The sequence below is a fragment of the Palaemon carinicauda genome, chromosome 19, assembly GCF_036898095.1.
Source record: "Palaemon carinicauda isolate YSFRI2023 chromosome 19, ASM3689809v2, whole genome shotgun sequence".
NCBI lineage: Eukaryota > Metazoa > Arthropoda > Malacostraca > Decapoda > Palaemonidae > Palaemon > Palaemon carinicauda.
The window spans coordinates 122,671,755-122,687,948 of record NC_090743.1 but is presented as its reverse complement, the minus strand read 5'-3'; the positions used below and the strand labels follow the sequence as shown (position 1 = coordinate 122,687,948).

Sequence of the window (16,194 nt, the reverse complement as noted above, 5' to 3'; positions counted from 1 at the left end):
GACTTTATCACAGATAGAGTAAGGACGACTTTATCAAAGATAGAGTAAGGACGACTTTATCAAAGATAGAGTAAGGACGACTTTATCACAGATAGAGTAAGGACGACTTTATCACAGATAGAGTAAGGACGACTTTATCACAGATAGAGTAAGGACGACTTTATCAAAGATAGAGTAAGGACGACTTTTATCACAGATAGAGTAAGGACGACTTTATCAAAGATAGAGTAAGGACGACTTTTATCACAGATAGAGTAAGGACGACTTTATCAAATATAGAGTAAGGACGACTTTTATCACAGATAGAGTAAGGACGACTTTATCAAAGATAGAGTAAGGACGACTTTTATCACAGATAGAGTAAGGACGACTTTATCACAGATAGAGTAATGACGACTTTATCAAAGATAGAGTAATGACGACTTTATCACAGATAGAGTAAGGACGACTTTATCAAAGATAGAGTAATGACGACTTTATCAAAGCTAGAGTAAGGACGACTTTATCAAAGATACAGTAATGACTGACTTTATCAAAGATAGAGTAAGGACGACTATCAAAGCTAGAGTAAGGACGACTTTATCAAAGATAGAGTAATGACTGACTTTATCAAAGATAGAGTAAGGACGACTTTATCAAAGATAGAGTAAGGACGACTTTATCAAAGATAGAGTAATGACGACTTTATCAAAGCTAGAGTAAGGACGACTTTATCAAAGATAGAGTAATGACGACTTTATCAAAGCTAGAGTAAGGACGACTTTATCAAAGATACAGTAATGACTGACTTTATCAAAGATACAGTAAGGACGACTTTATCAAAGCTAGAGTAAGGACGACTTTATCAAAGATACAGTAATGACTGACTTTATCAAAGATAGAGTAAGGACGACTTTATCAAAGATAGAGTAAGGACGACTTTATCAAAGATAGAGTAAGGACGACTTTATCAAAGATAGAGTAAGGACGACTTTATCAAAGATACAGTAATGACTGACTTTATCAAAGATAGAGTAAGGACGACTTTATCAAAGATACAGTAATGACTGACTTTATCAAAGCTAGAGTAAGGACGACTTTATCAAAGATAGAGTAAGGACGACTTTATCAAAGCTAGAGTAAGGACGACTTTATCAAAGCTAGAGTAAGGACGACTTTATCAAAGCTAGAGTAAGGACGACTTTATCAAAGATACAGTAATGACTGACTTTATCAAAGATAGAGTAAGGACGACTTTATCAAAGATAGAGTAAGGACGACTTTATCAAAGATAGAGTAAGGACGACTTTATCAAAGATAGAGTAAGGACGACTTTATCAAAGCTAGAGTAAGGACGACTTTATCAAAGATAGAGTAAGGACGACTTTATCAAAGATAGAGTAAGGACGACTTTATCAAAGCTAGAGTAAGGACGACTTTATCAAAGCTAGAGTAAGGACGACTTTATCAAAGATAGAGTAAGGACGACTTTATCAAAGCTAGAGTAAGGACGACTTTATCAAAGATACAGTAATGACTGACTTTATCAAAGATAGAGTAAGGACGACTTTATCAAAGCTAGAGTAAGGACGACTTTATCAAAGATACAGTAATGACTGACTTTATCAAAGATAGAGTAAGGACGACTTTATCAAAGATAGAGTAAGGACGACTTTATCAAAGCTAGAGTAAGGACGACTTTATCAAAGCTAGAGTAAGGACGACTTTATCAAAGCTAGAGTAAGGACGACTTTATCAAAGCTAGAGTAAGGACGACTTTATCAAAGCTAGAGTAAGGACGACTTTATCAAAGATAGAGTAAGGACGACTTTATCAAAGATAGAGTAAGGACGACTTTATCAAAGATAGAGTAAGGACGACTTTATCAAAGATAGAGTAAGGACGACTTTATCAAAGATAGAGTAATGACTGACTTTATCAAAGATAGAGTAAGGACGACTTTATCAAAGCTAGAGTAAGGACGACTTTATCAAAGATAGAGTAATGACTGACTTTATCAAAGCTAGAGTAAGGACGACTTTATCAAAGATAGAGTAATGACTGACTTTATCAAAGATAGAGTAAGGACGACTTTATCAAAGCTAGAGTAAGGACGACTTTATCAAAGATAGAGTAATGACTGACTTTATCAAAGATAGAGTAAGGACGACTTTATCAAAGATAGAGTAAGGACGACTTTATCAAAGATAGAGTAATGACTGACTTTATCAAAGATAGAGTAAGGACGACTTTATCAAAGATAGAGTAAGGACGTCACGTGTCAGTCTACTTATGCTGAAGTTTCATACAGCAATGAACAAAGGAATAAATATGGATTTCATTAGAAAACTGAATAAATTTTCTATATAGTACTTATGGTTACACGAACAGACGATGGCAAAATGTGTCACTGATCCTCAAAGGGTTGTGGAATCATCTTCCAAATCATGAAGTTGAATCGGTGGTACTTCTAAAGTTCAAACTTGCAGTGAATGTTTTATGTTTGACAGGCTGACACGAGTCTTTCTTTATAGTTTATACACGAAAAATTTGTTTTAGTATTGTTACTGTTAAAATATTTTATTTCAATTGTTCATTTTTCTCTTGCCTTTTATTTCCTTTCCTCACTGGGCTATTTTTCTCTGTTGGAGCCCTTGGGCTTATATCATCCTGCCTTTCCAACTAGGGTTGTAGCTTAGCTAGTAATGATAATAATAATAAAAGGAGTTTTAAAAGCAATCAACAATATTATCATTATTACTTGCCAAGATACAGGATGCTATAAGCCAAGGGGCTCAGGAAAATAGCCCAGTGAGGAAAGGAAACCAGGAAATAGAATAAAAATAAAATATCTTGAGAACAGTAACAACTTTAAAATAAATATTTCATATATAAATTATAAAAACTTTAACAAAATAAGAGGAAAATAAATAGATATAGAGTGCCCGAGTGTACTCTCAAGCAAGAGAACTCTACCCCAAGACAGTGCAAGACCATGGTACATAGGCTATGGCATTACCCAAGACTAGAGAACAAAGGGAAGCTATACAAACATAAAATACACTGAAGTTTCAAAAGATAGGCCAATTAATGTCTGGCTACCTGATTTATTCAAGAAACCTGGGCTGGCAATTGGCTGGCCAAAGATTATTCTAATTTCATTCACAATCTAAATAAACATTCCCGAAAGAGTCTTCCCTAAATTCTTAAAACACTTGCTTCGTGAAACCTTATTTTGAAGAAGTTACATTTGATGGCCATCAGGAAGTTATTTAATCACACTTGTGTCTATCTCTCATCCACTTCTGTAAGAATAAATGGTCTGGTTTGCCTACCAACAACGGACTATTCATCTCAAGAGTTCTCTATACATTCAAGATTAATATATTACTTTAGAATTGTATGCTAGATATTTAATAGTGTGTCTCAAATATAGGAAATAAAATGGTTTGAAAAATAATGTGAGAAAATGCCCTCAGGACCAATCTATGTAATTCCATGCACACTAATAAACTTGAAAACATAATGATTCAGAAAAATGAGAGGAGTGTAATGATGGACTATTATTAGACTAAAGTCAATTCTTTTTAGTGAGGCAGATTTGCACCGACTCACAGGGGTGCCCCTTTTTGCTCAGAAAAGTTTCTTGATCGCTGATTGGTTGAACAAGATAATTCTAACCAATCAGCGATCAGGAAACTTTTACGAGCTAAAAGGGCACCGCTGCGAGTCGGTGCAGATACATCTCAATAAAAAAAATTTAGTATAGGTTATGTAGGGTGCCCATTATTTTCCTCAAGTGCATGATCTAAATAAATGAAAATGAATCTGCTTTTGTCAAGACAGCAAGTAAGACCAAACTTCAAGAAAATAAAAGCAATGATAGTAGGGAAAATTTATAAAATTATGGTAAAAAAATCAGTGAGGGTATTCAAAACAGAGTTATATCATCATTAAATGGGAGGAGATTCAGTAACCCATTGAGTCAGGCTTCACTCTTACAGAGCTGGAAGAACACCCTGTAGTTGTATTAGAAAAGTAAAGTTTATGGATGTTGGACAAGATGAAAGAAATTATAAATATTATTATTACTAGCTAAAGTACAACCCTAGTTGGAAGAGCAGGATGTTATGCCCAAAGGCTCCAACAGGGAAAAATAGCCCATTGAGGAAAGGAAATAAGGAAATAAAGAAACTAAAGTATATGAGAAGATTGAAAAAAGCAAATCAGATAATAGATACAGTACGCTAATTAAATTTTGAAATCAAATAGCCTGAGATTGTAAATAAAAATCATATAAAAATCAGACTACAGCTAAGTAAGTAAGTAATAATAATAATAATAATAATAATATTAGTTTAATGAGATCGGTGTTACTGTATGGACACGGGTTGTGGTATGACAATGAAACAATATCAAACAGATTTAGTAGACTTGAGAAAAAACACTCAGATTATTGGGAGTTAAATGGCAGGGCAGGATTAGTAGTGAAACTATAAGAGAGATTACTCGAGTGCCCTATGTGAATGAGATCATGGAGAGGGGTAGATGAAGATGGTTTGGCCATGCTCTATACACTCCCCAAGAGAGACTAGTTCACCAAACTTTCAACTGGGCTCCACAAGGCACTAGAAGAGTTGGAAGACCTAAACCTACATGAATGAGGACTATGAAACGTGAAGTAGGAAATGTTGAATGGAAAAGTATTGACTTAAAAGCTTAAGCCCGAGACGACTGGCGATATCTAACTGAGGCCCTTTGCACCAATAGGCGTACATGATGATGATTATGATGATATGAGAAGTAATGAACAATTCAAATAAAATATTTTAAGAACAGTAACAACATTAAGATAGATCTTTCATACATAAACTATAAAAAGACTTATAATCAGCCTATTCAACATGTAAACATGAGTTGCAAGTTTGAACGATAGAAGAGAAGCTGCCAAAACCCTTTATTAATCCCTAAAAAACATCAGATGAATGATGTATACAGTAATGTAACAATTTCCAACATTTCAACTTTATTGTCTTACTCAAGAAATTACCACAAGTATAGATAAGTGACTTGGTGGTCGAGTTAGATTACCTCAATTAGAAATTATAACCTTTTTTTCTCTCGGCTTTAATCTTGCACTCCTAAAAACATCCTCACAGTATAGAATCAACCTTGGGATCATTTACTGGTCAGAAATGAACCTACTTCATCAACACCATCTAAAGAAATAAAATTACTGATCGATCGATTGAACAAAAAGAAAACCAAGATAGCAAAGGTCGCTTGTACCAAATGTATGAATCACGAGTAACAATCGTAAGCTTCTGTACAATTACATCCTTGCGAGACGCCCATGTACAAGTTTTTCTTACACACAAATACTGCCGTCAATCAGCAAATGGGGAAAAATGATTTAAAATGCAGCTATGTCCTTCCATGTTCTATACCAACACAGGTAAAATTCACTCTTATCAAGCATATGATGGCACTATTCACCTTGGCTCTGAAGTTTCTCTTTAAAATTCAGTACAGAAGGTATTAAGACTTCCAAACATTCAGAGATACAAACATAAAATAACAAACTGTAAATAACAAAGATAAGAAATACTGTAATAAAGCAATAATACTGTATATTTTATACAGTAAACAAAAAACCATTTGTAATAACTGATAACTATTTCATTTAAAACCCGACTTTTTGTTGACTTTTGTAGCTGAAAATCATTGGCATGGGATTCAGGTTAGGCCTACCCTAGGCCAAAATTTACCAAATTTTGGTTTACAAACAATTCAACTTACAAAGAGCTTCTTGGAGCCAAGTAAGTTTGTAGGTTGCGGACCTTCTGTGATTGCAAGGAAAAAATCCCACGATACAAGTTCAGGGAAAACTAACATGATTCAACTATAATTCAACGTTAGCAATTATAGGTACTGGCTTGGCCAGGGCACCAGCCACCCGTTGAGATACTACCGTCAGAGATTTATAGGGTCTTTTGACTGGCCACAGTACTAAATTGGATCCTTCTCTCTGGTTATAGTTCCTTTTTCCTTTGCCTATACACCGAAGAGTCTGGCCTATTCCTTACAGATTCTCCTCTGTCCTCATACATCTGACAAAGCAGATTACAAAACAATTCTTCTTCACCCAAGGGGTTACTGCACTGTAATTGTTCAGTGGCCTACCTATTTCCTCTTGGTAAGGATAGAAGAAACTCCTAAGGTATGGTAAGCAGCTCTTCTAGGAGAAGGACACACCAAAATCAAACTATCATTCTCTAGTCTTGAGTAGTGTCATGGCCTCTGTACCATGGTCTTCCACTGTCTGGGGTTAGAATTCTCTTGCTTGAGGGTACACTCAGGCACATTACTCAATCTTCTTTCTCTTGCATTGTTAAGTTTTTATAGTTTATATAGAAATTTTTTTATTCTAATGTTACTGTTTTTTAAATTTTATTTTTCCTTGTTTCCTTTCCTCACGAGGCTATTTTTCTTGTTAGGACCCCTAGGCTTAGAGCATCTTGCTTTTCCAACTAGGGTTGTAGCTTAGCAAGTAATAATAATAATAATAATAATTTGTTCTTCCAGTGTCACCCCCATCAAAGAGAGAACTTGAATTAGGATATCGCTTTGTGTGAAGTCATATGATCGTAAAAATACACAACAAAAAAAAGTTATTGTCCTTTAAAAATCACAAATTTGGAAGTATTTCTTATTTTTCCTAACGTACAAACCTCTAGCTATTTAATAAGAAAAATTAAACAAACCAAAAATCTCTATTCAAATATTCTTCTAGATACAATAAGGGAAACAATTGATGTGGAAACAACTGATGTATAAATGAAGTTCAAAAAATAATATACAATATATGATATCAGAAGTCATTAATTGCACTGCATTAAATCTTGCCTAAGGAATACCTTTGTGCTCAACTTTTATTACATATATAATCAAGCCATGAAAGAAAGGAAAGATTAAAAAGGAATACAGGTAATCCACATTCCATGTTTTCATTACACTGTCCTTGGCTTCTATAAAAGTATCAAACCAATATTCCAGATGCCGGCCCTGTCATTTTAAACCGCACTTAATTCACGTGTGTTAAGCAATAAAGCGGACAACCTCTGCTGTTATATAAAATAACAAAAATCCACACACCACTTGCCACAGACATTTCAAAATCAGAACAATTAAACAATAGCTCTGAGAGAGAGAGAGAGAGAGAGAGAGAGAGAGAGAGAGAGAGAGAGAGAGAGAGAGAGAGAGAGAGAGAGAGAGAGAGAAAGTGTAGGTAGGTTAGTTTTAAGATTCTTGCTTAATATGCACAATTGAACAAAGGACTAATTCAAACATTCATATATACAGTGTAGAACTTATATTTACTCTCAAATTTTTTTTTAAAATTAGAAAGTCAGACGAAATTACATCCCCCGTTTTAATGGAAAACCAAAAAGCACCCATAAGAAAGTGTCAATGACTAAGTCTGTGAGCTCGCATACTTCCAGCCTCTTCAATTCCTAAGTTATTCTGCTTATGTGGGTGCCATTTCAGTCCCCCAGGATCACTTAATTTTGATATTTTCAAGTTGACGTATTTACAGATTGATGTGAGCCATCTTAATACTAGCTTCTGAATGTGCTGAAATTGAGTCTCTTCACTAAAATGTGTACAATATATAACAGCTGCATAAGCAAAAAAATTTAAAGAATTTTCTTTTATATTCAATAAACTTATACTTTCAGAATTTTACTGATCAAAACAGAGATTATTACTCTCATCTGCATTAATCTAGGATAGGAATAAAAATGTTCATGTACTCTTTTGCTTAGTATCAAGCCTTCCAACGGAAAATAGTGATTCCTTTGCATGACTCGACTCCCATTTTTTATGGGGGCCTACTTTCCAGAGTTATAGCTCATTTGGTCTCATGGGGGCACTTACTTCTAGCAAACAGCTTGGTTTAATTTTCTCTGTGCATCATAGGTCAGAAAAGAAAACTTTTGGAAGTTGCAATTGAAAATATTAGTGCATATCTGTAAGGACTAATCATAATTCAATTAGTTTTTCGTAATAATTACATTTTTGGAAATGGGGTAAATGTCTGCACTCAATGCCTCAATTAAGCCACTGCCACAGGCAATCCAACTTTTCAAAGCTAATAAATTCACCGATTTGGAGGGCTCTTAATATCACTGGGACTAGGAGCTAATGCAAATCCATGGTAACCTATGTGTTATTTTTTTTTTGTGGGGATTATTTTTATATTTAAATTTATATTTTGAGAAACTTTTTCCTATACATGAAAAAATGATCTGGGACAGACAGATCCTGCATGCTGTTAAGTCCTTTAAAGATATGAATTTATCTTGATATTTCATAGAATTGAGAAATTCTTGAAACAGACGAATCATTATATTAACACTAATCCTTTTTCAAGTAGGCTGGAATAAAGTTCTTCCAATGAAAGAATGGATTGACCTTCAGGGAAAAAAAATTATCCCTTTGGTACTTTTTTTGTATCTTGCCAATAAACTTCCTCTGCCTGTAAGACACCATTCAAGCAATTCAGCCTCGCCAAAAATTCTGAACATTGTTGATTATAGGACCTATTATTTCTGGAATAGTCTTCTAACTTGTACCAACTTAAGATATTTCCCTATTTTGCCTAACAGGTTCAACCCAAACATCATTATTATCATTACTAGCTATGCTACAACCCTACTGAAAAAGTAAGATTGCTTTAAGCCCAAGGGTTCCAATAAGGAAAAATAGCCCAGTGAGGAAAGGAAACAGGGAAATAAATAAAGGATATAAGTAATGAAATATTAAAATAAAATATTTTAAAACCATTAAAACAGATATTTCATATATAAATCAAAGAACTTTTCTTGTATAGGAAGTAAGTTGACCAGGGCCCCAGGCACCCGTTGAGATACTATAGCTAGCGTGTTATTGGCTCCTTTGACTGTCCAGACAGTATTACATTGCATCTCTCTCTCTCTCGGGTTACGGCTCATTTTGCTTTTGCTCACACATCCACCGAATAGTTTGGCCTATTCTTTCCACATTCTCCTCTATCCTCATACACCTGACAACAATGAGATTACCAAACAATTCTTCTTTGTTCAAGGGGTTAACTACTGCACCCTAGTTGTTCAGAGACTACTTTCCTCTTGGTAAGGGTATATGAGAGACTTTAGCTATGGTAAGCAGCTCTTCTAAGAGAAGGACACTCCAAAATCAAACGTTTGTTCTCTGGTCTTGGGTAGTGCCATAGCATATGTACCATGGTCTTCCACTGTCTTGGGGTAGAGTTCTCTTGCTTGAGGGCACACTCGGTCACATTACTGTATTCTATCTTATTTTGAAGTTTTTATATTTTATTTATGAAAGACTTATTTTAATGTTGATGTTCTTAAACTTCTTTTAGTTTATTTCCTTATTTCCTTTCCTCACTGAGCTATCTTCCCTGTTGTGGCCCTATGGCTTATAGCATCCTGCTTTTCCATCTAGGGTTGTAGCTTAGCAAACAATAATAATAATAGTAAGTGACAGTAATGACACAAAGTACTTTGGCCAAATGGCAAGACATGCCTTGCACATACCTGTCATTAAATATCCCACCAAAACAAGAATAATGAACTAAGTCCAACACAGAACAGTTTTATTCTGTGATATAAGAATACAATCAGAAGTTGAAGGCTTTCAATCAGAAAGGATACCACCCTACTATGGGACTATTTTCTACCTCTATCAAGTGAGGATTTCCTCTGTCGGGATCATTAACTCCACTATGACCTTTCTTAATCTGAAACAGTTATTAACCAAAGCCAATGGCAGCACATCAGTCATGTAAGTGTGGGTACATTCAGTAAATAACATTGATTATGACGATCCATGCACCTTTGGACAGATGTGTTTAGATAACCGTGTCTTTAAAACCAACAAACTATATTCCTTTCAGTATTTCTGTTCTATTCATCTCAATTACCTTTAATTACATCCAAAGGCAACAAATTAAATTATAGTAAATACCATAGGAAACAAAGATCTCGGTATTCATGTGACACCTGTAATTAATGTGTAAATAGAATTCAATAGATATGATTTTCAGCTGCATAAGTCAACAAATAGTGCTGTTTCATACAGCAAATGTAGTCTTCCTTACTGCATTAGATTACTGTATATAATATATATTGTTTAATTACAATACTTGATTAAGAAATTTTGTTACAATATATTAGATTTATTATTTCCAATAGATTTGTATTTATCTACGAATGTTCATAAGTCGAGGACCTTACATGATGAACGAACCTACTATATCAGGTCTCGTCAAATTGTTTCGCCTACCTAGAGGTATACAGAGCTGAGATACAGGTGCGTACAGTCAAGTTAAAAGAATGGCTATGCTGTCATAATGAAAACTTTAATCTTTTGAAAGATACACATTCGACCAACCCTTAAACTAAGTGTCCATCTAAACCTAAGAAAGGCGAAATCTCGACAGAGAACTGAAACAGCAATAAAAACGTACCTCTATGCTTCTGGTGGCAAACTCAACACCGATGGTGGATTTCGATTCTAAGTTGAATTCATTTCGTGTGAAACGTGAGAGTAGGTTACTCTTGCCAACACCTGAATCTCCAATTAGCACAACTGAAAAAGAAAAATGTAAGTTACAACTGGGGTATATACTCAGTACAGGTATTAAAAGGATAAAAGGTACTAATAATGTATTACATTATAGGCACCTGTTTATCATAGAGACTTTTATAATAAACAACACAGGACATACCAGTAATTATAATAATATTGATAATTAAAAGTAAAAGCCATACAGTAATAACAAATAAAGTAATATTTCTTTTGATATTGAAACATACAGGCCCTAAAACTTGAACATAACATGCCCCAGATGTATTTAAACCAAAGTACTTGGAGAAACACAAATTGCAGAAATTACTTTATTAGATAAACAATGTCTGCTTAATAGGAAAAGCCATGTAAAACCACTTTTGCAACCATATGTTTCAATGACGTCTCCCTCCGAAGGATGTCCAGAACCTTTATCTTATCATTCACTTACAGCGAAAGTGATTACCCCATAAGCCTGACAACTTATGCAGTCAATAACAGCTAACACAACATTACTGTACACCTCAAGTTTCCTGAACATTAAGATGAAGAATTTCATTATAAGTTGTACTAGACTGCCTATACAGGATGATTGCCATAAACTACTGTACTCTGTACTGTACCTAAAAAGTGATTTTGATGAAGGAAAAAATCTATTTCTGGGCTCAACCTGTGTCACTCCGTGAAATGCTCCTTAAAGCACCATTTCAAAGGTATAAATGCTGCTAAATATACCAGAGAAAAAGTTGCATGGAATGCCAGGAATATACCCAGCTCGCTCACCCTTATAGGGTGTAGGTATAAAAACTGGGGCGTGTGAAACCACTACCAGAGGTCCCTTACCAATTAGACTTCTCCCTTGTCAACATCCCCCGTTACTACGAGGTGTCATTCTCTACAGCTACTGCCCCCCCCCCCCCACTACCCATCCTTCCAAGCACCCGTGAACGTTCGGACGTGTTTTTCGAAGGACATATAACCCCACACAAGTGTGCTCTCAAGTTTGAATATTCTTGAGTCCAACAAAATTAACAGCACCGTCCAGTCAACCACTCCCCCGTACCCTTCATTGCTATTTGTCAGCTGATTTCACCATCACTGGTGAGTCAGCCTACTTATTTATCAGCTCTTTCAGCTATTTGTACATTATGAATTTTTTTTAAATAAAATTTATTTTCTTTCTAATTTTACACAAGTACAAAGGTGGTCTTACAAAATTTGGCAATATGAAATTATATAGATAGGGGGACTTACTGCATCTGATTTATAAAATTTACCAGAAGCATAAATTTTACCGTCAACGCTATACAAACTTATTACGATATCTCCCTTTACATAACTTTTTTAAATTCCTCTTAGTTCCCATTTCAACTGACAGGCAGCCTGTATCAGAAACAAAGAGCTGGATTAAGGATAATACTTCATTCATAGCATAAGTACTCAAAGCTAATATCTCAATCCCATCTGAAGAGCTCTAAACTGATGAGTACTTAAGTGACATTTTGCATTTTCAACCTTTCTTCTTTTTGATGTCAACTTCCAATATTTTACAGCAATTACCTATTTCAGTCCTCATTCACATGGGTAGAAATGCGAGTCACTGATCTAGTTATGCTAATGTATTGTATTCATCTAAAAATTAAGATACTTGACAGATTCATAAAATTTTGAATGGATATTTTCTTTTCCCAAACTCTAACAAACTAAACCAAAGAAAAACTCAAATTACATTATGGCCTAAAAGTTTGAAAAAAAAAAAAAATTGGCCTTTTACTGTACAGCACCATCATTTAGGTTTCTTCAATCTTCCTGTCTAACATGTGGGCACAACTTACTTTACTAGTTTATTCTAAGGGTTGTTTTTCTGGTTCTATACAGCAAGGGAACCCTACTCTCTAAAAGACCTCCAGAGTCATTCTATCATTGTTCAAAGGCATTTAACATTTCACTCATATGAATGGCACTTTTAGGTGTGTGAATACCCTACACATACGGTACCATCACTTCCCTCCCTAATTCTTTACTTGAGTGAGTTTACCATAAACTGTAATACAGTTTAAGTCATGGAAACACTTAACAAAACTCCAGAAGGTTTAAAGAGTTAAAGGTTTAAAGGTCGCTCATGAATGGCAGAGGCAAGGGACAGTGACATTGCCCTAGCAATCAGGACAATGCCCTAGAGACCGACCATATTTTATATGATCAGTGCCCAAACCTCCTCTCCACCCAAGCTAGGACCAGGGAGGGCCAGGCAGTGGCTGCTGATGACTCAGCAGATAGACATATAGGCTCCCCCCAAACCCCCCAACCTTAGCTCACAAGGATGGTAAGTTTGCAGACACTAATGGCACTAACGAGTCTGAGCGGGACTCGAACCCACGACTGGCAATCACCAGGCAGAGATGTTACCAATCAGGCCACAACAACTTTCGAAATAAAGAAGCGACAAATACGAATGATACATACTCAAATACAGTAATTTAGTTGAATGACAGAAAATAACTATAAATAAAAAAACCAGCTACAAACTAGGTATAAATCCTTCTTATGGAAGTTTCTCCAGCATGTTAAATGCCTGCTAGGTGTATCCATACGGATGAGTTTGGTACAGTGTTATGAATATCAATGTAATAACCAGCTACAGTGCTCAAAAGTCGAGTCACATAACTAGGGACGATCTTTTTCAAGGCAGCCTTACCTTTATATTACATGCAAGTGCTGAGACATGATAGTTAAAGCAATAATAAATGTGACATACCAGCTTTGAATAAATGCACCAAGCTATGCTTGGCAGGAGCACTACACAACGATAGCCCCTGAATAACTTTAGCAGTTCCAGTTAATACTGGTTAATATATTCATGAAGAATACCACTTATAACTGGTTCTATAACCACATGGCCAGGATCTACTTAAACAAGGCCTATGACATACAGCAAACGCTAGTTACAACTATCCTTTACACAATCTTTGATGTTTTTCCACACCTCTTGACACACACCACTATCAGAAACTAAAACTCCAGTCTCCATGTAAAAAAAGAAATCTCCCAAGTGCATGCAGCATGTCTGTACGACATTCATGTACTCAAGTAGCCATTATCATTATTACTTGGTAAGCTACAACCCTAATTGGATAAGCTGGATGCTATAAGAGCAGGGGATCCAACAGGGAAAATAGCCCAGTGAGGAAAGGAAACAGGGAGAAATAAAATATCTTAAGAACAGTCATATCAAAATAAATATTTCCTATATAAACTATAACAAAACAAAAGTAGGAGAAATAATATAGAATAGTGTGCCCAAGTGTTCCATCAAGCAAGAGAACTCTAACCCAAAACAGTGGAAGACCATGGTACAGAGGCTATGGCACTACCTAAGACTAAAGAACAATGGTTTTATTTTGGAGTGTCGTCCTCCTAAAAGAGCTGCTTACTATAGCTAGAGAGTCCCTTCTACCCTTACCAAGAGGAAAGTATCCACTGAACAATTACAGTTCAGTAGATAACCCCTTATTCAAAACTGGAGAGAACTGAATTGGTACAAGCCAAAAACCCAAAGGTTATATGAGAATTGTGGTTCAAAAAGAAAAAAAAAAAAAAAAAAAAGAAAAAAAAAATTCATCCACTTCAAGGTTAAACATTTCTATTTTGAGTGCATCATTTATTTTGGGCAAAGCTCTTTATGTGGATTAAGATTGTAAGAAACGACATACCAACGAAGGGCTTAAAACCAGATTATTATTTGATAAAAGGGTGAAGGGCAACTTTTCTCACTTGATAATCCAAGAATAAAAAAAAATACATTCTTAGCACTGTCCCTTTTTCATACCAAGGACAAAGATGTAATACTTTACCTAAATCAAAACTAATACCAGGACTAAATACTGCTAATGAATCTAACAATATATTCCTGAAAGCAAATATAATACATTAATACCTCAGGATACTCAAGTTTTTTTTATCAAGAAACTCATCGTATGAAACGACATATGTAGATTTTCGCCTCATACTACAAAAAAAAATACGATACGAAAAGAAATACGCTGTTAGGTTAGGTTTATTAAATATTTCAAGAGTATTTGGCTCTATTTCATTATACGATAAAATGTTATTTTTATTAATAAAATAAATTTTTGAATATACTTACCCGATAATCATGTAGCTGTCAACTCCGTTGCCCGACAGAATTCTATGGAGGGATACGCCAGCTATCACAATACTAGAAGGGGGTGTATTTACCAGCGCCACCTGTGGCCAGGTACTCAAGTACTACTTGTTGACACCTCCTCAATTATTCCTCGGTCCACTGGTTCTCTATGGGGAGGAAGGGAGGGTCGATTAAATCATGATTATCGGGTAAGTATATTCAAAAATTTATTTTATTAATAAAAATAACATTTTTCAATATTAAACTTACCCGATAATCATGTAGCTGATTCACACCCAGGGGGGTGGGTGAAAACCAGTGTACAAGATTAAAGGATAGCTAAGTATCCCATATTTCATATAATCAGTTATCCACAATAACAATGAAATAATAAGTACCTGGTAAGGAAGTCAACTTGAACCGTTACTCTGCCTTTAATAAGATCGTCTTCCTTACTGAGCGCAGCGTTCCTCTTGGGAGGCTGAATCAACTCAAAGGTGCTAAAGTATACAGGGCTGCAACCCATACTAAAGGACCTCATCACAACCTTTAACCTTGGCGCTTCTCAAGAAAGAATTGACCACCCGCCAAATCAACAAGGATGTGGAAGGCTTCTTAGCCGACCGTACAACCCATAAAAAGTATTCAAGAGAAAGGTTAAAAAGTTATGGGATTATGGGAATGTAGTGGCTGAGCCCTCGCCTACTACTGCATTCGTTGCTACGAATAGACCCAGGGTGTAGCAGTACTCGTAAAGAGACTGGACATCTTTGAGATAGAATGATGCGAACACTGACTTGTTTCTCCAATAGGTTGCATCCATAACACTCTGCAGAGAACGGTTCTGTTTGAAGGCCACTGAAGTAGCCACAGCTCTCACTTCATGTGTCCTTACCTTCAGCAAAGCAAGGTCTTCTTCCTTCAGATGAGAATTTGCTTCTCTAATCAGAAGCCTGATGTAGTAAGAAACTGAGTTTTTAGACATTGGTAGAGAAGGCTTCTTGATAGCACACCATAAGGCTTCTGATTGTCCTCGTAATGGTTTTGACCTTTAGATAGTACTTAAGAGCTCTAACTGGGCAAAGTACTCTCTCCAGTTCGTTCCCCACCATGTTGGACAGGCTTGGGATCTCGAACGACTTAGGCCAAGGACGGGAAGGAAGCTCGTTTTTAGCCAAAAAACCGAGCTGTAAGGAACATGTAGCCGTTTCAGATGTGAAACCTATGTTCCTGCTGAAGGCGTGGATCTCACTTACTCTTTTACCTGTTGCTAAGCACACGAGGAAAAGAGTTTTTTAATGTGAGGTCCTTAAAAGAGGCTGATTGGAGCGGTTCAAATCCTGATGACATTAGGAACCTTAGGACCACGTCTAGATTCCAGCCTGGAGTGGACAACCGACGTTCCTTTGAGGTCTCAAAAGACCTATGGAGGT

General features: G+C 35.8%; 1 protein-coding gene across 3 annotated transcripts in view; it reads right to left on the bottom strand.

The window, feature by feature from the left end:
• The window catches only part of Rab11 (RAS oncogene family member Rab11), a 42,637-nt gene that overhangs the window by 15,996 nt on the left and 10,447 nt on the right, over positions 1–16,194 (bottom strand). For all 3 annotated transcript variants that reach the window (XM_068393868.1, XM_068393869.1, XM_068393870.1), the window contains exon 2: positions 10,514–10,635. In XM_068393868.1, the coding sequence (XP_068249969.1) occupies positions 10,514–10,635 (122 nt within the window). The remainder of the gene's footprint in view (positions 1–10,513; positions 10,636–16,194) is intronic.